The following is a 27,774-nucleotide window of genomic DNA, read 5'->3' as shown; positions in this document are numbered from 1 at the left end:
CCAGTACCAATTTGCTAGGCAGCGAGTCCCATTTAACTCAGTGATATCCACTTTTAAGCAAGCTAACTTAGGGTCATGTTGTTGCTAGGCCTTCATGTACCAGCTAACAGGGAACCAAAGAATATCTCTGCAAAAAATATATGAGAAAGGAGTGTAAAAAAAAAAGACCACACATGGACACCCTTTGTTAGATTTTGTGATGATAACCAATCATTTTATGTTAAATACTGTTTTAATATGTATTGTGTGTAATTCAATATGTAATGAATTCAGTGGCTATGTCCAGGAGGCAGAGGGTAGTGGGGTTCCGCTGCCACGGAAGTCCAAACTGCACCTACTGAAAGTGCAGACTGTTGCGGAGGTACTGCCTGTTGTTTTCCCCCCAGAGGTAGGAACTGTAAGTCCTTGAAACAAGCCATTTCAGAGGCAAAGCATAGCAAGGCAACAGTCTGTTTGATCCTAAGCTTGTCCATTTGCTGCAGAGAGCCATGGTGGAGTGCTTGCCTGGAGCTGGTGCAGCAAAATTAAGAAACACCCACCCACCCACTGTTTTCTGCCCTGACCAGCAAGAGATAGCAGAGATTTGGATACAGTGCTTGGCTCTACCTCTCCAAGCAACCTTGGGGCAGCATTAGGATTGCCCTGCCCATTAGCGGATATTCAGTTGCACTGAAATAAGTGGGAACCTTATGTAACTAACTGTGTCTGAATAGAACACATAACTATGCTGTGAAGTTAGTAATCTGATGAATTTTTGAATTGAAAGAAGAAAAAGTTTAAAAAGTAAAGAAAAGGGCTTTTAAGCCTCATTTTAAAAGATGGTTTAAAGAAAATATTGAACAGAATTTATATCATTTTATTAGGTAGGAATAGGTTCCTTTACATTTCAAGTGCATCATGTTGTAAGGTTAACATTCTGAAGCTTGATCTCATGTGTCAAAATTTAAGCACAAGAGCTTTAGTTTAAAGGAATATATTGATCAGACTTTGATTGAGCCTTGTCTAATCGAAAAGAACAGTGGTGCTTACTAATAGCTGTCATTTAATGTTTCGTCTTCATTTCATAAATCTCCCTTCTCTGCTTCCTTAAGCCCCTCTGTCAAACAATTTCCCTTAAAACTGCTGTGCTAAGAGGAGAAATGAAAAAGCAACTGTCACAGTGTGAACATAATTGATTCAATAAATAACATTTTTAAATTCTCAAGGCAAACCTCGGGGTTTTCACTTATGTCAATTAACTACTTAGTAAATGGTGGTAAACTTAATTTGGACAGATGGGCTGTGCTAGCCCATTCTCACTTCCTCTGGAAATGAAAGAGAAAGAGAAAGCATTTTCCCTGATTTTTTTTTAAAGTAATGTTTGGCTTGAATTTGGAAAGCATCACTTTGAAAACCTTTGCATTACTTGATGATAAAACAAACTGAATGTTGGTCTCTTCAGGTTATTGCTGTTTGGAAGTGATTCATATTTGTCATGATATTGCACTATGGGACAGGAAAGCTGCTGTGTCTTTTTTTGAGGGGGGCATTCTTCACTATGTGGGTAGAAACTTCCCTTTTGCTAAAAGGGAACAGAGAGATTCTGTGGTTGCAGAGCTTTCACTCATGGTCATTGTTCATTGCTTGCCCAGGTCTGTGATGACAGCTGCAAAACAAGTAGCATGTAGTTAATTACCACAACCAATCTGCCAAGTTGTGGTTTGCATATTGCTGGCATACTTCTCATAGTTGTAGCAGACTTAGTCCAGGGCTGAAATAATATTCTGCACTATGCAGATGTGCAGGTAAAGAGGAGATTCCCCATCTATACAACCCACAAATGACAACAAGGCAAAATGATGCTCCAGCTCTAGTTTCACTGTACTTAAAATAGCATGTATGAGTTGTGAGTAGGCACACAAATCTGGAGTGTCCAAAAGTGTGACCCGATGATCACCAGAACCTAGAATCCCCATTTCTATATGCAGGGCATGAACTCCACTGCTGAGCTATTGCTGTCCTCAACCATGTGATGCATTCTCCTTCCTTCCTTCAGATCCATTGATGTGAGCTTCAGTGATCCATCACACTGCTCTGTCATCAGGTTGCCAGTATCTTTGAGTTAAGGAGGACGAAACAGTAGGGAATGAAATGGAGGACAAGCTATCCCTGGAGAGGTTACCTGTTTGGTCCCCTGTCCCTGAAGCAGAAGTCAAAAGTCTTATTGAGAGGCTTCCCCTAGACGAAGCTCCAGGATGGGATATGTTGCCCCACCCCAATCTTTCGTATGGACCCAGAGTGGTGGGCACCAATCTTGGCATCACAGTAAAGACTGATATATTTCCTTAGTGATGTTGGTCTTGATCTGCTTAGATGATCTCTAAACAGAGAGATTCAATTTGTAAAGCTATTGTGTGCTGGTAAAATGTTCAGACGGTTCAAAATTACTGTCTGTGTTCTTTTTACAGGGTGTTACGATAATGGAGAAACTTCTACAAGAACAGTTTGGGAGCCCCTTTTTGTAATGAGGAAATGTGAGTGTGTTATACTGTTTCTTTTATAAGAATGTGATAATCAAATTCAGTAGTTTTCATAAAAGTAACCCCCCCCCCTATATTTTTCATGGAGGACAATGTATGTATTCTTCAAGTAGTTCTAGAAACGAGAGCAAATGGCTATTGATTGGTTTGTTATAAATGTTCTTCTAAGACACACTTTTTTGTACCTTACAGGAGGAGAAATCTCCATGTGTCTAAAGTAGAACCACAGCAATATGTCCTCATTACCAGGCCTGCTTCTTGCTGAAGTTAACTTTATGGGTTAGATTGACGAATAAGGAAAGACTGAGTTGAAGGAAGACAATTGCCTACAAACTAAGCAGCATATGTGGAATGGCACAACTTAAAATCTGTGAACCAGTGTGATCATGGCGAACGAAAGTATGGTTTGGAAAAATACATCACTGTGTAGTTGCTCTTTAATCTCCCATAGACTAATCATCAAAAAGATTCCTACCCACCCCCTCAAAAAACCCCACACACATTGGCACTACGGAAAGACTATCAGCCAAAAGAAAGAAGATTTTACTCTTGTTTTAATACATGGTCCGTTGTTCAGGGCAGAGAATCTATTCCACAGCAGTGCAACTGAAATGGAGGCATTTTATTAACAGGTACTGTGAATCTATATCTCATGAAGACTTTACATGAACTGCAAGATTATTTTAGTTTCAAAATTCTTGTGTTATGCAAATACCATTCTTTAAAACCTCCAAAATGCTATTAATGCACCTCCAGTTTGCCAATGTATCCCTCTAAAATGTGAACTGTTGCCAAACCTTGCTAGTTTTTCAAACCTACAAAAGCTTCTCAGAATCTTTATTAACTTAATGCTGAATTCCAGTGGTAGCCCTCTTTAAAAAGATGGAAAACTTGTTTAGTCTTTCAGTGCTTGTAACTAGGTAATTGACATCTAATTAAGTGGTAAGTTGACATAAGGGCTCAGGTTTTCGTTTCTTTCTTGGACATTTTTGGTGATGTTGTTTTTTTAAAAAATGTGTGTGTACACCATTCTGTTTTCAGATATGAAATGTTACTTGAATGCCCTTTTCTGAAATACAGGAGAACTAACGCTAGATTTGCAAATTACTAATAATGTATAATGTGTGCCACAATGCTAATAAGAAGTACTTAAATGTCTGCATATATAAAAAATTTCCTTTTTATTTGCACAAAATGTTGTCAGCGTTATGCATTAGGTGAAGTGCTGGGAGGACAAATAATAACCGCAATCTGGTAACTCCTCTGCACCGGATAGACATTGTAAACATGATATGGTCTGCTGGGTGATGCTTAGGTACACATACAGTGTTAGAAATATTTAAGTCTTGGTTAAATAAAATATGTTCTGGAGCAGTAGGGAGGATTATGTTGTTTTGACATAAAACCATGTCCTTTTCAACCTTGTCACCTGCAGTTTTATGGCTGAGATTGCTGGAGCAGTCTGGATTAAATTTAGATTTACCCAGCACAGCAGTTATGTCAGGTCATTTTTAATTCATTTCCTTTAGCAATGAGCCAGCCTAACCAGTCATTTGAACAGCTATTTGACAGCTGGCTAATGGGACTGAAAAGTGTGCCAACTGCCCTGCTGGCTGCCTCCCTTTCTTGCTCCCTCGCGCTAAGCACGTTGAATGCAAGAAGAGGAAAAATAGACACGTGTTTCCAAGCCATCTCGGTGCTGAGAAGCAACTGAGCCCTTAAGAAGGAAGGATCTAAGGATCTGTGATTTAAGTGTTGAAATAGGAATGCAACAAACAGGGAAGCTGGGTGTGCATTTGAACTGAATTGGAAGCAGGGTTATGGTATGAGCATTGCCAGTGACAGTACCTCATAAAGTACTGCAGGCGCAGCACTTGGGCACTAAGCAAATCTGCATTTGCCCTTTAAGTGCTCAGATGAGTCCATAGGACTGTTGTGAAATAGCATCTGTTTTGTCTGGGAGTCCCCCCAGAATTCATCTGCACCAGCTAACCTAGAACATACTACCTGTTAACCTAATACCTGCTGACCGGTATAATTGCCTTGGCACCCTACTACTCTCGGGCCATTTGGAAGAGGACAGGATCTTGTGCAGTAGAAATCTTGCACTATTTAATGCAAGGGTTGTCAACCTGGTCCCTACTGCCCACTAGTGGGAGTTTCAGGATTCTAGGTGGGCAGTAGGGGGTTCTGCGGCACAAGCTGAATCCTCCTCCCATCGAGCACTGGTGGGCGGTGAGGACATTTTACCATCAAGAAAGATGCATTAGTAGGTGGTAGGTATAAAAAGGGTGACTACCCCTGGTTTAATGAGTAACAGTCTTCCAGCTGGAGAGGTTTGAGATCCAAATAATGCTGTTGCAATCTTGTTTCAGGGAGTGTGTTTATAGTTTCTGCAACTATATTAAGGTCAGCCTTCTTGGTTTTTTTTTAAAAAAAATAAGGCAAGAGAGATAATTACTTTCTTGAATTTTTTATTATAGTCCTCCTTGAACACTATTGTATGTCAGGCTCATTAGATTCTTCCTCACATTATGTCTCTGACTTGCTAAGTTGTAGCTAACACCTGCTTTACATGTACTCATTGCATTCCAGGAAGCTAGAAATTTACATTTTTATATAATATCAGGTCTTACAGAGTTTGGAGGAGCTCATCTGCTTTTTCCCCCAAGCAGTTCACAGAGCCTCTCCTTTTCCCATGTGGAGATTAATCTCAGTGTTTAAAAAGGGAGCATCTTGTACTGTTGACGGATGGCGCAAATACATTTGTATGTCAGGTGGTGCAAATATGGTGATGTATCAGAAAGCAGCTTTTCTAAGGCCCTGTCTAAACAGTACAATAATCTTAAAGTGCCCTCTGTGTGGCTGTAGTGTGGAGCAGCATACCATACTGACTCCTGACATCCTATTGGCAGTTGCAGGAGGATGTGATGGAGGCACAGCAATGTGAAGGCATGGGAATTCTTCTTGCAATAGGTGTGACTTGCATGGCAAGCCACTGTGTGTCTCTGTGGAGACTGTAAATGTTTAGATAGGTCTACCTCAAGTCACACTGCATGCACCACAAAACCTTTTGGCATGTATGTTCTCTAATAGCAAGGCCAACGCAATATCACAGATTGTTTCAGTTAACCACAGGCAAGGTTGTTGGGTGCCTTGTCAACTGCATGTTTGTTTGCAGATTACAGTGCCTGCTACTGGCTGCTGAATGCTTGGATATAGCCCTCAGCTTTGTGAACTACAAAACAGCATTGAAATGTAAGAATGCCTGAACACTATACTTGATGTCTAAAAGCAACCAACTTCATGAAGTGCCTTTGACGTCTGTGCCTTGATAATGTGATCTAGAAAGAAATACAGACTCGTCCCCACCTCCAGATGTTAAACATTAAAAATGTTTTAAGAACTTCATTCTTAGCCCATAATCATTTGCAATATTTTTACATTAGCAGCTATCTTTCATTATCCCAGAACTTGCTTTGCGGTGTATGTGTTGCGAATCAATTGTTAAGGGAATGGGTTAATGAAATTATAAATGATGTTTTTCACATCCATTTCTGTAATAATTGTACAACTCATTAAAAAAGGTGTTCTGATCATTCACGATGTTTGCCCTTCAGATATTCTTATTGATATTCCATACACTCTGTTTCTCTCCTAAAACGTATAACGAAAACACACACACCAAACCAGGTTTCAAAATGAGTTCCTTAGAAATTATAGGCAAAACAGCATAAAGGATGACTCCTGTGCAAAAAGCAGGAAGGGTGGAGAATAACAAAATGGCCACAAGGTTATTCTAACTTGTCAGGATTGTGAGTTGAATATATTAATGAGGAAAGAATGCCTTCCTCAAAAATTTTGCCGTTTTTCATTCAATGTCTTAATACTGCACACAAAATTGCTTTGATAAATATGCAGCAGAAAAGTCACGAGCTGACATCTGGGGCTGTCGTTCTCAAGGGTTTGGTAAAGTAATAAAATGGATTAGCTTTCTCTTTAAAAAAAAAAAAAGATTTCCTGGTGAAACATCTCCCAAAATCAACCATTTTGAGGACAACTGATGCTTAGACACCCTGATAAGTTAGGATTTCAAAATCTGAGCGTCTGATTTGACATTGTGAAACGATTAGCTATGTAATAAACAGATTGATTCTACACATATAACCCCAAGACAGGTCTTGGTGAATTTCATAGTAAACACAGTTATGCATATATACCTGGGAGTAAGCCCCATTCAACTACTGGGGTTTACTTCTGTGTTAAGGTGTCTAGCACTGTAGTACTGTGGACTATTGTTCCAGGAAATGCAGCATGTTTTAACTTTTAGAGACGGGCAGACACCCCTCTCTACCTGAGGCATGTATGTAGAAATTCAAGGGACTGTAGAGGGAGGGACTATGAACAAGTTAGGCCATATGGAATCTAGCCATATTCTAGAACTTTAACCTGAGGCTGTAACTCCATCTAGCATTTATTTTTATTTTTTTAATATATATTTATTAGCATTTTCTATAATGAAACAAAAACAAAAATAAACAACCACAACAAAAAGAAAATATAACAAACATACAATAATGTAAAACTTAAAAACAATTAAAAACACATAAAGTTTCAATTGCTTATTTCTTTTAACTTATTTCTCAGACCTCCTCACACCTTCCCTTCTTGTATTCCAATTCGAATTATTAGCTCAGCAAATCCTTATTACTTATTTCTCAACTTTAACTTAATAATTTAATTTAACATATTATTATTTTACTTTTTCTCTTTCATCCATTTCCTCAATTTATTTTTGCTAACCTTATTTTCATTTAATTTAGTTCATTTAAAAAAACCAATTTTACCTTATCCAAACTTAAACATCAATACTTATACATCAATACTCATTCTTAAAACATTTTTTCTGAAGTCGATCCAAATTCCCTTCCACGAATTTCCCAATTTTCATACAAATAACAAAACAAAATAAAAACAAAGCAAATTATAATTATGTACCCTTTGGATTCCCAAACTCCACCCCCCCTTTCCCGGTTTCAGTCCCCAATAAATGTCTATCAGTCTTAATCTACTATCAGCCTGGAGATCTCACATCCGAGGCTCTTAATTCTCTCTCAATTCCTCTCTGCCGGTTTTTTTGATAGTCCTTAATATTGAACACCAAATCTCGGAGAAGCTCTGGCCCAACGGGATCCATGTTTCTTCCGGCCAGACCTCTATACTCAAAAGTGGAGCCCAAATCTTGTTTCTTACTCCTTTCAAGTCCAAATGTCCCCAAAGCCAGTGAGGTCTGGGCATGCTTAGTAGCCACAGAATGTTGAGTGTGAAAAACAGAAGGAAGAATGAATTGATCTGCTTGATTGACCATTGCAGCTTATGGTATCCCTGGAGAAAGGGATGGGGGTTTGGCACCTTGAAAAGGAGCACTCCTGTTTAAGGACGAGAATGCCTAGCGACATTTTGTGCCAGATTCTGTTGCTCTTTACTCAGATACATAAATTTGACTGATGTCTAACACATTTCAATGCAGTATGTCAGAACTAGCGATGGTCTGCTCCACTGAAATAAAGTACCTTTCACAGTCATATATTTCCTAGAAATGGTGAATAGAAATGCAGAATGACCTGTTCTGAAACTGTCACTTGTTTTGTTTTCTAAGTGAAGTAGCAAATATAAAGCCTTCTGTATATCACACAATTAGACCATGTACCTTTTTGCAATAATTTAATCTGACGGTTCTCTGCAACCCACATAAGCATTCATTCCAGCCCTCTTTTTCCTGCCCCCATTCCTTCCATGCACATGGTAGAAATATGCTGGTAACCACACATGTCTCTGATACACAAAATATGAGTATGCACAGCTGATGAGCCCCAGCAGGGCGAAACAAGGTATTATTCCGGGAATCCTTGTTTTAAGTTCTTTGGTCTGATACCTGCATACAGCAACTATATTTTGAAAATGCATATGTTAAGATCTTTCGTATCCTTCGTCTGATACCTGCATACAGCAGTTGCACACAACAACTATACTTTGCAAAGGCAGATGTGGAACATTACAAAGAAAAGTTCATCTTTTGCAAGTACTGCTCCTTAAAGTTGTGTTTGACACCTGTATTCGCAAAGGCATACGTGGAACACAAAAAGCTTCTATTTGGATATTACGTATATAAAAACTGATCTATTTGTATTTCCTGTTTTATATGTTGGTCTTTAATTGCTTCTACTCAATTAGATAATGTGAAAAGAATTATGTTTATATGATTTATAAAGAATTCATATAGTTAAACACAGCCAGTTACATTGTGCGTATATTTGTTAGTTGTATTTACGTAACTATAGGTTTGATAGTGTTGGGTAATCACACATGGCCCGTACAACCTATGTTCCACCAAAGGGAAAAGGGAAAGCAGTCCATCAGCATTGCAGGTGCTGTAGCCATGGTCTGGTCTGTTTCATTGTCTTCAGCTCCTTAGCAGGTCAGGGAGCTTTGTGGGCACTGCAATGTTGGAAAGGGCATGAAGGAGCGATCATATCGGCACACCTTCTCATCTTGCCATTCCACAACAAGAGGAGAGATTCTTGACAATATCCCCTCTATCTATTGGGAAGCCCCATGGAGCATTAAGGGATCCTTCTGTAAGTTTCCTTGGGTTCACCATTTTAGTCAGTCCCCCATCTCTGTGGAGGTGATAGCTGCCATGAATCCAAATATCAACAGCAAGTGGTCTGACCAAGACAACAGGATCTCAGAGACACTCATTTCCAGATCACCCCCCCCCACTTGGAGCAGAAAACAAGTCAAGGGTGTAAAATGCACACCTAAGCATGTATACTCAGAAGTAAGCATGTTCAGTGGGGCTTACCACCAGGAAAACGTGCATTAGATTGTAGTCAATTCTTTCTCTCTCTATGTTCTTATGCAGCCGGTTTCTCAAAAGCAGAATACAGATCTTTTTGGCAGGGACCTTGATGCACAATCAGTTTTAGCTGTAGAGGTTAAGGCGGTAGCACACAGTTAAATTAGTGTGCAATGTTACAGAAGGAAATGACAACCTGTCATGTAATGGAGCCAAATGAGAAAATGAGTGGATCCTGCCCATCATTGAAAATAGTAACTGAGCACTTTATGGACAAGCAAGAAAAGAGGTGCATGTAAAAGAATTCTGAAGACAGGATTTGCCAGGTTTTTCAGAATTAAAGAAAGGTGGCGTGTGTTGTCAGAAATGTCTGTCTCACAGAGGACAAGGAGTATATTATTTGGGAATTGAAATGGGCATCTCAAGAGGAGAGTGAAAACGCGGAAAATTTAGGGAGAACAATATGACAAGCAAATTGAACCACACTGGTAAAACTGGAAGACGGAACATGAACAATAAGTTTGCAACGAGCCCTTTCCATATGTTCACCTTTAAATTACAGCCTGCAGATTAGAAAAACATTCTGTATCTCTATATTTCTATGAGAGCTGCTATAAACAGTGTCCATCTTGGGGCATTGCACCATGAGCCTCTCCTAAGGGGTCCACAAGAAGGGCCTCATTTGCAGATCTCTTGGAGGAGGGAAATGGCACCAGCCAACATGAAAAAGTGTAGAAAGGAGAAATCCTGAGAAAATATAAAGGCACAACACTAGAATATAAGTTGGGGGGGGGGGAATCCAGTCTCAGTAAATGTCTTTGATTCAGTGTAGTCTGTCTTATACACTTTGCATGGCCGAACTTTTAACAAGCAAAAAATTGAGGTAAATTAGGTTTTAGGATCCATATGACTGCAAGCGCCTTTCATTTATTGGTCCAAATCAATTGCCTGCAACGGCAAACGGCATGATTGCTTTGTCCTTCAGTGAGCAACCTAAATTGCTTTCCTGTTTTAACTGTACCTTTTTGCGTTTGAGCAAATGGCATGGAAATCAAAGAAATTCTAGTCAACAAGGGCAGAAGGAGTCCCTGAGGATGCTGCAAAGTGAGTTTAACAGAAAACAGGAGATCTGACAGATGAATTCCTGAGGGGAAGTAAGTTACAAAGGAGATAGGAGGTTGGTGGAAAGAGAAAGTTAAATTTGTCACAATATTGTTTAGACTCTAAACTTTAGAGTGGTTGCTTTTAAAGCTATCCGCCTGTATTCTTTTCACAGCTAAAAGTGTGGTGAGTAATGGGCAGGGTTTCTTGGGACACACTAAACTGAGAGCAAACCTCAAATGCTATACTGTACAGTGGTACCTCAAGTTACAAACACTTTGGGTTACAGACTCCGCTAACCCAGAAGTAGTACCTCAGCTTAAGAACTTTACCTCAGGATGAGAACAGAAATCGGGTGGGTGTGGTGGCATGGCGGCAGCAGGAGGCCCCATTAGCTAAAGTGGTACCCCAGGTTTGGAATGGTTTCCGGTTAAGAACAGACCTCCGGAACAAATTTAAGTTCTTAACCAGAGGTACCACTGTAAAGTAAACATTTTGGGAATGTGCTTTAGCTGCTTTAGAAGTGCAGAAACAATAAGGACTGCATACCAGCTGCTGGGGGGGGGAAGCTTTGGTTGTGGCTGCCGCCATGGTGCCAGGTGGACTTCTGGCATTGGCACAGGCATAATGTAAAAAGCCTTGAATATCTACTGAATGTTCATGAACATTTGATATTTGCTTTCTACACCTACTGATATTTGATTGCAATATGTGTTTGCATTGTGTGATCATTGTGCTTCTGTTTAAATCCCTGGGTTGCAACAGAATACGTGTGCATGTGACTGAGCTGTACACCTTCATTTTTCTAATTGGCTTAGGAATCCATCCTTTTGCTGGAAGCAAATGTGGGTTGATATTCCAGTTGGTGCCTTGGACTGCAAGAGTATGCACACATCGGGAGTAAACTCACATGAATGTGGTGGACTCTACTTCTGAATAAACATTCATAGGATCGCACAGCTAGTATGCTTTTAAGAATGAAACCAAGTTTCTGTATTCCAGACACTGAGCTAAAAGTGATCTCATTCAGTTGTCAAGTTGTAAAGAATTCAACTTCCACCCGAAGCCTATCCTCGAGGCCATAGTAAATCTTCATGTTTTTTCTTTCCATGAAGCTTTTGATGATGAACAAGCTTGTCAGAACCGGAAGATGGCTTGCCAGAATTCCTAGCACATGGTCAGTCATTAGGAAATATTCTTCAGCATGCTATCTGAATTAAAATTCTGTGTAGGCACATTGTTTTTGTTACTATTTATTTTTGGAGTTTAAACAATTGACTGCGTAGGGCTAAACAAAAAGAACAGCTGGAGGTGAATCAAACCAGTAGTGTATTACCTGTTCACCCCTTTATTTAGACTGCAGCCCTGTACTACATAACTTGGGAACAAGCCCCACAGAACTCAACAGGACTTTTGAGTAGATATGATTGCACTGCTAGTATATTATGGCTACCTACGTTTCTGAAGCTGTTGAAACCGGAGCAACATTCCATGGTTGGATAGTTTGGTATCACTTAAATTAATTAATATAGACTCCACATTATTACCTTGTGTAGCACTCTTGTCATGGCTTTACACACAGCCAGTGTGGTGTAATGGTTAAAGTGTCAGACTAGGACCTGGGAGACCAGGGTTCAAATCCCCCCTCAGCCATGAAACTCGCTGGTCTTGTGCCAGTCGCTGCCACTCGGCCTAACCTACCTCACAGAATTGTTGTGGGGATTAAGCAAGGAGGGACAGAGCCATGTACCCCACCTTGAGCTCCTTGAGGACAATGGTGGTATAAACACAGATAAGTATTTAACACTGGGACAGATCCTGAAGCTGAGGCTCCAATACTTTGGCCACCTCATGAGAAGAGAAGACTCCCTGGAAAAGACCCTGATGTTGGGAAAAATGGAGGGCACAAGGAGAAGGGGACAACAGAGGACAAGATGGTTGGACAGTGTTCTCAAAGCTACCAGCATGAGTTTGACCAAACTGCGGGAGGCAGTGGAAGACAGGAGTGCCTGGTGTGTTATGGTCCATGGGGTCATGAAGAGTTGGACATCTAAACAACGTCTAAACAACACCACCACCACCTAATGAGGCGTTTGAGCTGACTTGAGGTTATTGGATTTTCAGCTATCCTTATGGCCTTGAAGAATTTTCTGTCCTCAGGGAAGGAATACAGATAAGAAACAAGCCACTTGGCCTATTTTCATGCTCAGTGAGCTCATCAGCCTGAGCACCGCCCGTGTAGCCTGATTTCAGTCCCATATCATCTCACTGGGTGCTTCCAGGTGGAGAATTTTTCAGGAGTGTGGTTCACTGATTCTATGTGCCTGACCCCTGCAGGATCTCATAGGAAGAGTGCAAATCCCCAGGCTGATTCATCACTGTCGACCAATCGGAGACCAGCACCATTCCTCTGCTTATTTATGTACATAATGCCAAAATAGGATCCTAAACAGTTTACAAAATATAAGAACCGTTTAGAGAACATTGTGCACAGTAGTTAGATTACACAACAAAACAATCCCATTAAAACAAAAATGGTCAGAATGAAAATGTAATCAAGATTTAAAAATGGTCAGAATGAAAATGTAATCAAGATTAAAAGGCTAAAAAGATAAAGCCACCATTTAACAACTTAAAATAAAACCACCAGCCTTCTATCAACCCAAAGACGTCTTTTTGTTTTGTTTTTACTATCTTCTGCAAGTCCATTAAAGGTGTGTGGGTGGGCGTGGGTGAGAAATGTGAGGAGAGGGCCCTAATCCAATCCTGCTTTTCGAATCTGCGTGCTTCCTCTACTCCAGCCTAAAGGGGGTTAACAGAACTGCCAGCTTCTTTCTGTTCATTCCCGCACCCCATCCCCACAAAAGCCAGTTTGAAAATGTGGGTGGACAGTAGCAACTGAAGCATCTTTCTTTCACACAAAACAAAAATTTCTACATTTTAGAAACTTGCCATGCATAATTATGGTTGATCTTGGAAGAAAACAGAATTATACTTGCTTTAAAAGAAGCCAATTATCAAGGGTTGATCAAAAGGAGACAGTGCTATGAAGATACACTTTTGAAGCACTCTGAAATGATTTTTAAAAAAATAAAAATAAATCACATTCCTTGCTACCTTGTAAACAAAAAACGCTTTAAAAAGTTACAGCTATTGGAGGGGACACCAACGAAAGCGCAGGTCACTAATACTGTCTTTGAAGTGAAGAGGCTGTAAATTTCCACCATTTTGTTTTCCTTTTTTTTATTGCTACCTGCCAGGTATCTGAAATACAATCTCTTTCAAAAGCTCTTACTTTATGTCTCATGAAGCAAATTCCACCCCCTTCCCCTTGAATGTGCAAGTAGGGTACTATTAGCTGTGGTGAAGAGCATTTTTATCCAAGGATTGTAAGACCCAAGTAGCATTGCAAAGGTGGCCTTATTTGCTACCGTCTCCTTATCCTGTTAATGCCACTCTCTGTTCAGTGCCCTCCTCTCACTTTTTCTCCCAGCCTCCCCTCCCCACTCATTTTCAGGTTAGAAGTCATTTTCTTTCCACTCTTTCAGTTTGTTGTGTTTAGGAAAGACCCGTATGAAATATAAACTGAGGAAACATATAGCATTACCAGTTTTTTTCTGGGCGCCTTTTACCTTGGGTTGCCAGCTTTTCTACTGGTCCTCCAAGGACTTAGCTATACAGCTGCAAATAAAACACTTTAAGTGTGTTGTAAAGTGCATTATACAAATGTGTTTAGAAGGCGATTGTGAGCCATGGCAAATTCAAAATGTTTTTCAAAACATTTTTTACAACAGCATTTTCACAACTTTTTTTATATGTGTGTAGATTCAACCTAAGTGTCCTTATTTCCCAAGGACAGTCTTGGATTTACAGAAGCCGTCCCAGTTTCTGATTTGATCCCAGAATGTCCTGCTTTTCCTTAGGACGTCCCTATTTTCATCAGAGTAATGTTGGAGGTTATGGAGCTATGCGACCAAGCCAAGGAGATAACTATACAACCTTAAGAAGACATCTGAAGGCAGCCCTGTATAGGGAAGTTTTTAAATGTTTAATGATCTCCTTAGCTTTTACCACAAGCAGAATTTGAGTGGTTGCAGCTTTCCTTAACAAAGCATCTGCATGAGAGATAACTTCACCTGTTCATATGTGCACTTGCTCATCAAACTGCTGGTCAAGGGACAGGAATGCTGCCCAAGAAAAAGGTGGCCTCTCTGCTTGTTTTGGTTATAAAATCAAGTTCACTTATGATGATTTAAAATGCTGGCCTCAGTGAGCCAGCCATATATAAGCACTGGCCTTATAGGCCACAGTTTAGCCTAAGATGATTACAACAATGGGTGTTTAAGGTTCACCAGAGTTGTAGCTTCCTAAAGCCACTCCTTTAAACATTCCATAGGAGATGCTGTTTCACTGTTCCAACAATCTTACCAAAGAGTCACCCTTTTCAACTTGATTCTATGCTATTTTGAAAACCAGGGTAGAGTTGTTCCAGGAAACACGCCATCAAATGAAAAAAGTGCTCCTAGGTGAGCTAAGTGCACCTTTAATCCTCACTGGCTCTAATGATCCATTTGCAGCTGGAAGCCAGAAGCAAGCACCTTTCGCCATAACCTTCCACATGTTACCTTGATGATAGAGAAACTCTTTTCTTGTACACTTAGAAGGAGCAGACTACCTCCTTAAAACCATTCTTATGTTTGCAAACCAAGTTCAGCCCAGGCCTCTCTGATGGCTTTGACAAGGACAAGAAAGCCGTCATAGGTAACCTTTTCTTCCAAATAGGGCCACCTCATGGGACGCAGGTGGCCATTTTTAAGTGGATTGTTTGCCATGACTAAATCCCCTCTTTTTTCCCATCTCTGAATCTCATTCAAGTATCATTAGTATGAAAGCATTTATCAAATGTAGACACTTGCCATAAATTTTGTTCTAAGAAATTCTGATAGTGAAAACATGCCTGTTATCTCAGGTGTCTGGAGATACTTGACTTATTGTGGTTTCCACTTGTACCTAAGGTCTTTGTTTGATCTGATGCTGTCAGGTTGGAATGCCCGTCTCTTAGCCACTATACTAGCTCTTTGCTAGTTTTTGTACCTGTACTGCTCTGTCCTCTGTATTAATTTACAGTGGTACCTTGGTTGTCGAACAGCTTGGCTCACAAACAAATCGGCTCCCAAATGCCGCAAACCTGGAAGTGAATGTTCTGGGTTGCAAATGTTTTTCGGAAGTCGAATGTACAACGCTCCTTCTGCGGCATACTGCACTCAGTTGGAAACCACGCCTTGGTTTTCAAACCATTCCAGGAGTCAAACAGACTGTATTTACTTAAATTGGTTTTTATTAAATATTTTCTTGTGCTATAAATCAAGCAAATAAATGGGGGAAAGTACATCTCCACTTTTCACAGTTTGTTTACATGTAGGGAGAGACACTTTTGTGCACAACAAGGCAATGACATATCTTCCACAACGGCATACAAATTAATATGGCTAACCTGACCCAGCAATCCACCCCCTCCCACATGTAAACAAGCCACACTGGAGCCAACTGAATGCAACCAAGCAAGCTCTGGACTCTCAACCTTGGCCCTCCAGATGTTTTGAGACTACAATTCCCATCATCCCTGACCACTGGTCCTGCTAGCTAGGGATCATGGTAGTTGTAGGCCAAAAATATCTGGAAGGCCGAGGTTGAGGAAGCCTGCTCTAACCTCTCACAATCTCTGTCTATTTCATGTGCTGCTGGCACAAACTCCTACACTAACACACTATGTCTTCTTTCCAGTAGCACCTTAAAGACCAACTAAGTTAGTTCTTGGTATGAGCTTTCGTGTGCATGCACACTTCTTCAGATACACTGCATGCACACGAAAGCTCATACTAAGAACTAACTTAGTTGGTCTTTAAGGTGCTACTGGAAAGAATTTTTTTATTTTGACTATGGCAGACCAACACGGCTACCTATCTGTAACTATGTCTTCTGTATTTATTGGGAACATAGGAAGCTGCCTAATACTGAGTCAGACTCATTGGTCCATCTGTGGTTTACCTGACTGACTGTGGCTCCCCAGCGTCTCAGGGAGGAATCTCTCCCAGCCAGAGCCATCTTTCCCATTGGTCTTAGTGGTTCATTGCGCCAGGGCGCCGGCCTCTCAGGGGCGCCCTAGCGAGTGCCAGCAGCCTCCCCTTTCTCTGCATGCCCGCCAGCTGTGCCCGGCCAACTATATGGCTGGCGGGCATGCAGCTTCCTTCCCAAGCCTCTGCAGCAGGAGAGCGATCCCAAAAGAGGCTTAGGATGGAAGCTGCGCAGCTTCCCTCCCAAGCCTCTGCATCTGCTAAAGACAGCCCTGCTCCCGTCCTCCTCCTGCTTCCTGGTGAAAAACGGCACACAGCCTTCCCGGGCTGCCTTCTTGGATGCCCCGACGCCGGAGAGCATGTCCGCCAACACGTTTTCCTGCTTGATCGCTGCCACCACGCTGGGGATCCAGGCGGTGGGGGAGGCAGAGGACATTTTCCACCGCCCCCTCCCTTGTTTTTGAGTTGCCGGGGGGGGGGTCACCGGAGGGATCTTTGCACCACGGCACCAGATATGCTTAAGACAGCCCTGCTCCCAGCCCTACCTGGTAAGGCTATGGATTGAACCTGGGACCTTCTCCATGCAAGGCTGATGTCCTACAACTGCTCTACACCTAGCTTATGTTCTTAACCCCCCCCAATAAGATCGATATTTCCTAAAGATTCCTTTAAGAAAAAGTTTACCCTTCTTGCATGATACACAGATCATAATAGAATGGGCCTTACTTGTGTACCGGCCAGTCTTGTTTACCCAGTGTGGTGCCAGTGGTTAGGAGCCAGTGTGGTGTAGTGGTTAAGAGCAGTAGATTTGTAATCTGGGGAACCGGGTTCGCGTCTCCGCTCCTCCACATGCAGCTGCTGAGTGACCTTGGGCTAGTCACACTTCTCTGAAGTCTCTCAGCCCCACTCACCTTACAGAGTGTTTGTTGTGGGGGAGGAAGGAGGAAGGGAAAGGAGAATGTTAGCCGCTTTGAGACTCCTTCGGGTAGTGATAAAGCGGGATATCAAATCCAAACTCTTCTTCTTCTCTTGTTTGCAATTAACACTTCCTCTTTTTTACTCTTCCCCCTTTGTTTCTTTTCTTTTTTTTCAAAGAAGCCTTCCAAAGGCAGCCTTTTGACTAAGACAATTGGACTGGAACCCCTGAACCCTTTTCCACATCGCAGCGACGCAGGAGGAGCCATTAAGGGCCAGCCATTTGCGCTTTGTCTGCAGCCCTCTCCTGGAAGAGTCCCTCGATGCGGTCACAGTGCCACATTCCTCTGTTCTCATTAGTGTCCTTGAATTATGTATGTACAGGAATAAAGGGCACGGTTTTATGTTCTGGTGCTGCTTTATCTCGACAAAATTACATTCAGCAGAAAGTTCGAAATGGAAAAGCTTTTAACCTTTGGAAGTGGCGGGTGATCTTTGTCCATCTGCATTAGTACAGAGTGACATGCTAATGGAACAAATGCCACACGTCGCGGGAGACTCCTGCTGCTCTGGGCTCTGTTCCCCTGCTTCTCTTTAGTGATCAGGGGAACTAATGGGAGCCTGCGGACAGTAGTAGTCTCTAGGAACAAGTTGTTGCCTTAATTGTATAAGAGACGGGAAGTTAGGAGAGACCACTCTACTGTTTGGAGCCTTCTGAATACCCATTGCAGGAGAAAGGAATACTGTTGCTCTCGGGTGCTGTTTGTGGCTTCTCATAGGCAACTGGTTGACCCCTGTGAGAATAGGATGCTGGACTAGATGAGCCACTGGCCTGATCCAGTAGGCTCCTATGAAGAGGAACAAGTTCAGATAAATTGCCCCCACAAGTCTTGAGATGCTACACAAGGGGACAACCTACAGGGATAGCCATGCCCTGTTTGTGAACTTCCTAGACCAGGAACACAGAAGCTGTGGCTTCGAGATGTTGTTAAACTACAACCCCCATCATCCCTGACCATTGGCTATGCTTGCTGGGACTAGTGAGAGTTGGAGTCTGGCAGCCTCTGGAGGACCACGGGGTTCCTCATCTCTGTCTGAGAGGCATCTGCTTGGCCACTGTTGAAATGTTAGGGTAGAAAAATCATGGTCTGATCCTGCTGGAAACATTAGAAGAGGACAGCCAAATTAAATTTAGAAAATATGAGGAGATAAAAGACCAGCTTTCTGGTTGGTTGGAATACCATCAAATATACAAAATATTTAAACAAGATAAAAAGATTGGATTTGATAATCAGCCCTCTAAACTCGAAACAGAATTAATAAATAATAAAATCAGGGTAATTTCAAGAATATATTGACTCCTCCTGGAATGGGAAGTTAGGGAGGAGGAGGTTAAGGCAACAATGATTAGATGGGCGTCAAATAATGATGGCCAAATGGGAAGAGGTTTGGAAAACAAATATGAAATTTACGGCGTGTTATAACATCAAAGAAAATATGTTAAAGATGCAGCACAGATGGTATCTCACCCCCTCAAGACTATCGAAGATGTTTAAAAACTTAGCGAATACTTGTTGGAGGTGTGGTGGGAGTAATGGCGACATGTATCATATGTGGTGGACATGTAGGAAGATCAAAGTGTTCTGGGGCTTAATTTATGAGGAGTTGAAAAAAATGTTTGGAATAACTTTTTTTAAAAGACCAGAGGCATTTCTGTTAAACATTGTTGGCAGGGACATCCCGAAAGCCGTTAGGGAGGTATTCTTATATGCAACGGCCGCAGCTCGGACTTTGGTGGCAAAGGGGTGGAAGGAAGAAGAAGCCCCGACAATAACGGACTGGCATTACAAGCTACAAGAATTTGCTGAAATGGCGCAGTTAACAAATACCCTGAGAGGCAATTAAAAACAAAAATTTATGGAAAAGTGGAATAGATATAAAACATATGTTCAAAAATACAGTAAAGGTTTGCTATCTATGCTAGCATTTGATTGACTTTGGAGTGAGACTGAGTTGAGAAATAAGACTAAGAGCACATATTGATATAGGAATGTATTAGATAATACGTAAAGAAATATACAACAATAAGAGCACATTCATTTGTAAAAAAGGAATATACAATGGGAAAGACAGGAAGTCTAGTGTGTTGGTATGTATATGATTTGGGGGGGGGGAATTGTTTTTGTTTTTTTCTCTTTGTTCTTTCTTTTTTTTGTTTCATTTTCTTTCTAGGTATAAAAAAATTTGTATATAATTTTTGTATACATGTTGGAAATTATATTATAGTAGGTCCTGTAATGTAATATGACAACGTTTACCAATGTAATATAAGAATGTTAACAAATAAATGAAATGCAAATTCAAAAAAATAAGGGGGGGACAGCAGCTACAGCACACAACTGTGAATTATCCTCTCCCTTAAAGATGAACAACTCATACATTTACACGTGCAGTTGTAAATGTTTATCAGTCCTTCTAGGACTTCAGGATTGGGTGCAGGATTAGATGGGTCATTGGTCTGACTCAGCAGGACCTTTCTTATGTTCTCATGTGCTCCCTGTAGTAGTTTGAAGAGGAAGGTAGAGAAAAGGTGGAAGCACCAGAGGATAACAGAGTCTCATCATTCATTTCAGCAGACATTAGTCTCTGGCTGCACAGCCAGGAGACCCAATTTCATTTACTTTCTGATCGAAAAGAATGTGTGGATTTACAACTGACTGGTAATATAAAAGCAATGACCTTAAAAGGGGCAAAGTGGATGATTGAAATCTAATAGTGTTGGAACATACAAAAATGACAGCATTATGGAATAAAAAATAACAATGCAGTATCTGAATCCAATGATGCATTCAATCAAATGAGTCTTTAGTTATCTGGTAAATAGCCACCAATCCTGTTTAAAATGACAGTGCCTATAGTCTGTTCTTGCATTAACCAATAGCAGTAATTGACAGGGGGAAAACAAGACATAGCAATAATTCAAGTAAAGTATTATTATAATATTATTATTAGTCTGACTATTAGACATTTAACACACACCCCTCAACCATTAAACACTAACTTTCTGCATTAGTTTGGGTGTTGGGCTAAAGAGACAGGTCAGGATGCTGTCGGTGTACTTGCCCATTCAGCTGCTCAACAGCCTCTCGGACGGAAGTGGTCTCACTGCCCTTTGCACAGCAGACTCCACAAACAGATGCTGAGCAAGATATTGGACCTGCGACCCACAGCTCCAAGAGAAAGCCAAACAAGGTTCCTCCTAGTGGATAAGGACAAGGACATTACTGCCTCAGTGGCTTCCTTTTCAATCTCCATCTTACCCAAAAGGCTTCTTAATGAATCATCTCTCTAGGGAATAGACAGGGTGAAGCAGAACAATTGAGTACCTTGTGACCCTCGACAGCCTCACTCCTGTCCCTTTTAAATTTATCCCAGTGTTTTGAAATGTTTTAACTCATAATGCCAATAAAGGTAATTGTATTGTATTGTATTGTATTGTATTGTATTGTATTGTATTGTATTGTATTGTATTGTATTGTATTGTATTGTATTGTATTGAGGTGGTCTCAGGAGTGGTTTTGAGTGGCTGCAACATCCATCCTGAGGATGTGTCAGGTCTGGGTCAGGAATTCATGGCTTCCATGGATACCATGCACCTGTTTGAAATCATCACCAGTTCAAAGCAGAAAGCAGGGCATACCCTTGAATTAGGCGGAGAGAGGTGGGGTCTGGAAATAGGAGTGTGTATGGATGTCACTCCATTGCCTTGGTCAGACCACTTCCTGGTGAGGCATGCAACAGCTATTCTCCCCTGCAAGGATGGAAGACCAGTTAGGACGAGAACTAAAACATAGCCTTCCTTCAAAATGAGCTCACCAAAATCCAAGGAAGTGAATGGAAAACCCAACTGTCATTTGCTCTGATTGAGCACTAAAGAGCAGTTTTTAAATTAAACTTTGTACACTCTTAGGAATTTGATTGTTTCTTGCTGTCTTTGGGGTTTGCCCTTTTGCTGTGGGTATTTTATTATATCAAGATCATATGAAGCAGTTCCCTACACTGGATAAGAAATGGAGTCTTAAGTTTGACATATAAGCACCCGAACACCAAACTTTCCCATTGTCATAATAATTCCTGCAAGTGTGTGTCTCATTGAATGCAAGCTATGATGACTGGCTTAAATTTGTCACCCAGATTTTTTGCTATTTTTTGTGTGGCCTCGGCATCTTTTTGGGGTTTTTTTATTTAGCCACCCACCTAACAGCACCCTCTGCTTAAATTCAGCCACTTCAGTTAATCTTCAGCCAGCGCCAGCTCCTCCTATTGTTGCTCTCTTGCTCTTTTCATAGTAAGTCTTGTCATGGTGTGGGTGGCAGTTTCCGTAATGGGATTCTGTGCCTCATTACTTGATCCAAACTGCTGGATCCAAAATAAGCTGAGAGACTTCCCCCATCTTTTTTAAAAATGCTTTTTCTTCTTCTTTAGTTTCTAAGATGACAATTTATCCTAAGATAACAGAACAGACGGGGGGGGGGGGACTTAGGAGAATTAGTCAATTCCATTAATACCATACAGATGCTTTTGTGTTATTGTGAAGTATTTTTTTGTAAAAACTAGAGGACAGTGAACAAAAAGTGTCAGTTCAGTTCTTCAAAAATACTTGTTTTAAAAGCAGAGAAACACTGTGTACTTTATGTTTGTTTATTTATTTTCTTGGTATTAATTTTGAAAGCTTATAAAAAGCACATAGAGTGCATGTGAAAATTTTGCTTTTACATTGAGGAGATTTTTTTTTAGAAAAATATAAATAATCTTAAAGGAACCAGGCATTTTATTACATCTCAAGATCTCTGGATTCTTTTTTAAATTAAACTTTGGACACTCTTAGGAATTTGATTGTTTCTTGTGGACTTTGGGGTATTGCCCTTTTGCTGTGGGTATTTTATTATACTGAGATCATATGAGGCAGCTCTCTGCACTGAATAAGAAATGGGGTCACCGCAAAGGGGTTAAGGAGCTAGAGTGTAGCGACCATTATCTCTAATTTGTTCTGAATTGGACATATCCGGGACACTCTAGAAACCACTATAGATTGAGTATTCCTTCATAGGTCTATTTTTGCCTTCTTTTCAGGGATGCATTGAGATTCCAGGACTGATCTGGACGGTGCATATTAATAACCCTTGTTCTATATCCTCCAATACAGCAGCAGTAGCGAACCTTTCTACTTCCTGCTCAATCATTATAAAATTATGATTAGGTTTTGGCCTACTCTTCTAGACTGGGTTTTGATCAAGGTCTCCTTGACGGAGCCTAGCCATATGGTGGGAGGGAAGGGAGTTATTTTTATTGACCGCAGCCAGAATTCCCACACAATTGGACATTCGTCTCTTCAAATGTCTGGCTCACAGCTGTTCAATTGGTCTTCAGTTATGGTATCTGTGTCACTCCTAGCAATCAGTAGGCCAAATGGAGGACACATTATCCCCGAGGCTTCATCCCTGCTATACATCTTTATTTTGAAGTAAGTCCTGTTGCATTCAGTGGGGCTTTCTCTCGTGTGTCTTAGGGCTGCAGCCTGACATAACTGCGTAACTTCCTTTAAAGTTCATTGATGTTAATTGCAGCAAATAAGCAGTGCTTGGTGAATGCAGTTAGTATATGGGCGTTGTTGCGACAGAAACATAAAAGGAGCAGGGCCTTGGCAAATCTTTCAGTACCTTCTAGAACTACCAACCATGGCAAGTAACAAAGTTTGTTATCAAGATACTTGCAACGCTGGAAGTTTCTGCTTTTAAAAAATATATATATCCTGAAGTTATTCCTGCTAGGAATGTTATTCTTTAGGGTGGGGATTTTGATCAAGAGCTTTAGGCATTCTATTGTTGGAACGATTCTATAAATAGCCAAACTAAGTCAGGTGCACAAAATACATAAGAACATTTTTATCGATCAACTTTTGTTCTGGAGAGTGTGCAAGCATTTTATTGTTCACGGTTTAGTTCCTGTAGAACTGGGAAGCTGGTCTAGGGGTGGGGGTGGGTTGGCTCAAAACAGCAGAGCACAGTGAGGTCCCTGGTTTAGGGGAGGGAGAGACAGATGCACTACCTTCTCTTGCATGCTCCATTTAGGATTAAAGAACCCCAAATCAACCACTCACACTTTATAGCCAGCTAGGTAAGTGTATGTTTGATTCAGCTAGAGCATGGGTAGACAAACTAAGGCCTGGGGGCTGGATCCGGCCCAATCGCCTTCTAAATCTGGCCCACGGATGGTCCAGGAACCAGTGTGTTTTTACATGAGTAGAATGTGTGCTTTAATTTAAAATGCATCTCTGGGTTATTTGTGGGGCATAGGAATTCATTCATCTACCCCACCAAAAAAAATATAGTCCAGCCCCTCACAAGGTCTGAGGGACAGTGGACCGGCCCCCTGCTAAAAAAGTTTGCTGACCCCTGAGCTACATCACCATTAACAATGGAGGATGCAGCATAAGTTCTTAAGAACATATTTCAAAGTGTAATTTCACCTCTCATTTTTGCTCCGAACACCAACGCTTGAGAAAGAATGCATGATGTGAAAACTTGCATTATTTTACACAAACCATCGGCTAGGTCACAGGAGTCATTCCATTTTCCAGGTGGGTTAGCAGTTACCACCTAGCAACCAAGATGTTGACACCTGTAGGCTTGGACTCTACAGTAAGTTAATTTAAGGAAGTTTGCAGAAGGGAATGTGCCATACTCTTATTCCCCTTGCAGCTACCCGATCACTGCCCACCCCCAAGTCTCTCTGGAGGTCAGGAGGTCCTCTTGAACATTGTGGGACAGGACACAGGGTCTGCTAGGAGGTCAGGGAAGGGGAAACCTTTTCTTTTGTGAACTTTCTTAAGCTATTTTAGTTTACAAGCCTGCAAGATTGAGGGATATGGAGGAGGGCCTCAGAGGACGATTGGAGCATGTGGAGAAGAATATACAGAAGGAGGTGGTCCTTAAAGTATAGCCAGGTTCCAAGCCATTTTGAGCTTTAAAGGTTAGCACCTTGACTTGAGCTCAGAAGCAAACTGGCAGCCAGTGCTAAATTGTGCATGACCCAGTCAATCTGCCCAGCACCCAGGTGGAGACAAATTGGTTACTATGGGCACTGCCAGCTAGACAGTTTTCCTAGCATTCAGCACACAGGTGCAGCACACCTGGAAGCCTCATGGGACCAGCAATGATTCTCTAGGCTGCTTGCAGATCATCCAAAGGCAGATGGCTCAATATATCAGCTTTCTCTTCCTTTGACAGCCAGAGTAGTATGGTGGATGCAGTTTTGGAAACAGGAGTGGGAATCAGGATTGAAACCCATGCTTATCTTTGAAGGTTGCAACATGACCTTTGGGAAGTTGATGTGAGGACATGTTGGCCAGGTGTTCTTTGGCGGAAGAGTGGTATACAAATGTGATGTGATAATTTGCTTATATGTGCATGTGACAATTTTTCTATTGAGTAAGCAGCTTCAGAGTTGCAGACCACAGAAGAGATGTGTGTAGAGTTGCCATATTTTGAAGAGCAAAAAAGAGGATGTTATGACGGCCATTCAAAGCAAATAAATGCAATTTGTCCCCAATTTTACCCCTGAAACAGAGGACATGTGGATGCTCATGTGCAATGATGTCTACGTGCATCTCTCCTGCTGAATGCTCAGCGCAACCCAAAAGACACACAAGCAATTGCTGCTTTGTGCTTTTCATGCCTTTCCCTGCAAAGAAGTGCTTTCCATGTGGGGAAGTTGAAATGCTCAGTCTGAAGCAGCCTTAAGTGAATGCCCGTCTATAACATACCATCCTGACAAGCACAGCATGGGAGTGGAAATCTGAAATCAAGAGCAATCATCAACAGTCTGTGCCTAGGCATCATGCAGAGGTATCGTTTGTTACCAAACATGGAATATTTATTCTGCGCATGGTGGTGCACGGAGTGCTCAAAATGAGCCACTTCCAGGCCCACGTTTGTCTTCATTGAAGAGACATGCTGTGCTAATAAACCATTTCACTCTCCCTCCCCAGTTTATTTTATTTTGGCCTGGGGCATTTCTCCCACATTTAGTGCAAATAATGAACTTCAGAAGCAAGGGGTAGCATTTAGAATGAGAAAATATGAACGGCACAAATCTATGGCTGCAAGAAATTCCTCTGCTATGATGCTCATTGACACATTTTCCTACATATCTCCTCTTGACATGCACAGTGCTGCTCTGGACACCCAAAGGAACAAAGGAATATACTTTACACCCCTCCTTGAGAGGTCCGGAGGGTGGCAACACGAGAACGGGCCTTCTCTGCAGTGGCTCCCCATCTGTGGAATGCTCTCCCCAGGGAAGTTCACCTGGCACCTTCATCATGCACCTTTAGGCACCAGGCAAAAACGTTCCTTTTTCACCAGGCCTTGGTTGATCGAATCTACATCCTATGCCCTTTTAAAATGTGGTTTTTTGTGGGGTGGGGGCTATTGGGTTGTTGTTTTTATTTTTATTAGGTATTTTGTGGTTTTTATGTCCTGATTTTATTCTGTGAATTGCCCTGAGACCCCTGGGTATAAAGTGGTATATAAATAATAATAATAATAATAATAATAATAATAATAATAATAATAATAATACTGGGTCAGACTATTGATCTCTCTTGCTCAGTACTGCCTACACTGACTGGAAGCAGTTCTCCAGGGACTGAACCTGAGACCAGCTGTATGCAAAGCAGATGTTCTCCTACTGAGCCATGGCCCTTTCCCATAGCCTCAAATTGTTTTGTCGCAGGGCAATTTCCGTCAGACTTATCTTGTGTCACCTTCCTCCGTGCCTTGACACATACCGTATTTTTTGCTCTATAAGACTCACTTTTTCCCTCCTAAGAAGTAAGGGGAAATGTGTGTGCGTCTTATGGAGCGAATGCAGGCTGCACAGCTATCCCAGAAGCCAGAACAGCAAGAGAGATCACTTTTCTCTGCACAGCGATCCCTCTTGCTGTTCTGGCTTCTGGGATTCAGAATATTTTTTTTCTTGTTTTCCTCCTCCAAAAACTAGGTGCGTCTTGTGATCTGGTGCGTCCTATAGAGCGAAAAATACGGTAACTTCAAGCTGCATCTGTTGTGAGCCTTTGACTTAGATTTCCAAGCAAGCAATTATTTTGTTGACCTTTGTGTTGATTGAAATGCATCTATTCATGGGCCACATGCCAGTTCACAAGCATCCTATACCAAGTAATCAATTTGCACTGGATGCAAATCATTAGGCTTAAAAGTAAGTCATTCTGAGAGCTGGTCTACACAAAAGAATTTCTCGACCTTCCCTGGCCTTCCCTGGGGAAGAGTAACTTCATACCAATATGGAAAATAAATATCCATGAAAGAATCAACCAATACACATTTTGTGATTATTATGCTCAGAGTCTAGACAGTATCACGATCAGCTGGTCATTAAGTGGTTTGAAGGACAGCAACACCCAGGTAAAAAAGGATGTGAATGCATTTGCAACTGACGTGGTCTCAAGCAATAAAGTAATGAACAAATTCAAGGCAACCAGCGAAAGTGACAACTTAGAAATTGCTGTTGTTGCCCCGGCGACTGACAACCCCTTTCTTTATATCTGCAGAACTGAAAGTGCCAGTCTCCAATCAATTCAATCATACAAATCGGCATTAAAAAAACAAAAACAAAGAATATGCTATTCAGAACACAGTGAAAAACAACGAAGACTGTAATGTGTAATATCTTGAGGGCTGCTTTTTCCAATCCCCATCCATTAGGCATGAGGGAATTTGTGGCATGCTGTTAATTAACATAAAAATTAGTCATTTGAAATGCTGAGTATAATTTGATGTTACACCACAAGAAACAGCCAAGGGCCAAACTTCATGTTACATTATTTGTGCTCCCCCCCTTTTTTTTCTTTAGTGCTTAAAACAGGCACTTTTATTCTCAAGAAAAGGCAGCTGCAGGGCCCTAATCTGAAACACCCTGAAACCACCTTTCCCTGCCTGCTTTTTATCCCCAAAGGTGCTGCTTGAAAACCTTACGGACTACTGTTTATCACTGGATACCATCAGCTAAGTTGTGAAGCTAACTCTCTATTTCAGGTCTTGATCTTGAACCCCAGATTTGTTGCATTCCAGATGTAAGTACCTTCTTGAACTGATAAGGGTCTCTGACAGATTTGTTTCCTGCCCACAGTTGTTGTTTTTTTCGTTTGTACAAGGACCTTTTCTCAAGCCCTTTTTCCTTAAGTACTTTTGTCAGTGCAAAACCTGTTACAACCATAGCTCAGACT

The 27,774-nt window shown here is 41.3% G+C and overlaps 1 protein-coding gene across 2 annotated transcripts in view; it reads left to right on the top strand.

Moving 5' to 3' along the window:
- PRELID2 (PRELI domain containing 2) overlaps window positions 1-27,308 on the top strand; it is a 65,487-nt gene extending 38,179 nt beyond the window's left edge. Inside the window, exons 6-7 of one of the 2 annotated variants that reach the window (XM_081181048.1) lie at window positions 2,448-2,513; window positions 27,100-27,308. In XM_081181048.1, coding sequence (XP_081037174.1) covers window positions 2,448-2,504 — 57 coding nt within the window. In that variant the 3' untranslated portion in view covers window positions 2,505-2,513; window positions 27,100-27,308. Of the gene's footprint in view, window positions 1-2,447; window positions 2,514-2,711; window positions 2,937-27,099 lie in introns of those variants that run through there. The other variant, XM_081181050.1, reaches the window with a different exon arrangement.
- Window positions 27,309-27,774: the final 466 nt, after the last annotated feature.

The sequence above is a fragment of the Podarcis bocagei genome (assembly GCF_964188305.1).
Source record: "Podarcis bocagei genome assembly, chromosome: 2".
NCBI lineage: Eukaryota > Metazoa > Chordata > Lepidosauria > Squamata > Lacertidae > Podarcis > Podarcis bocagei.
This window is presented reverse-complemented; position numbering and strand designations above follow the sequence as displayed.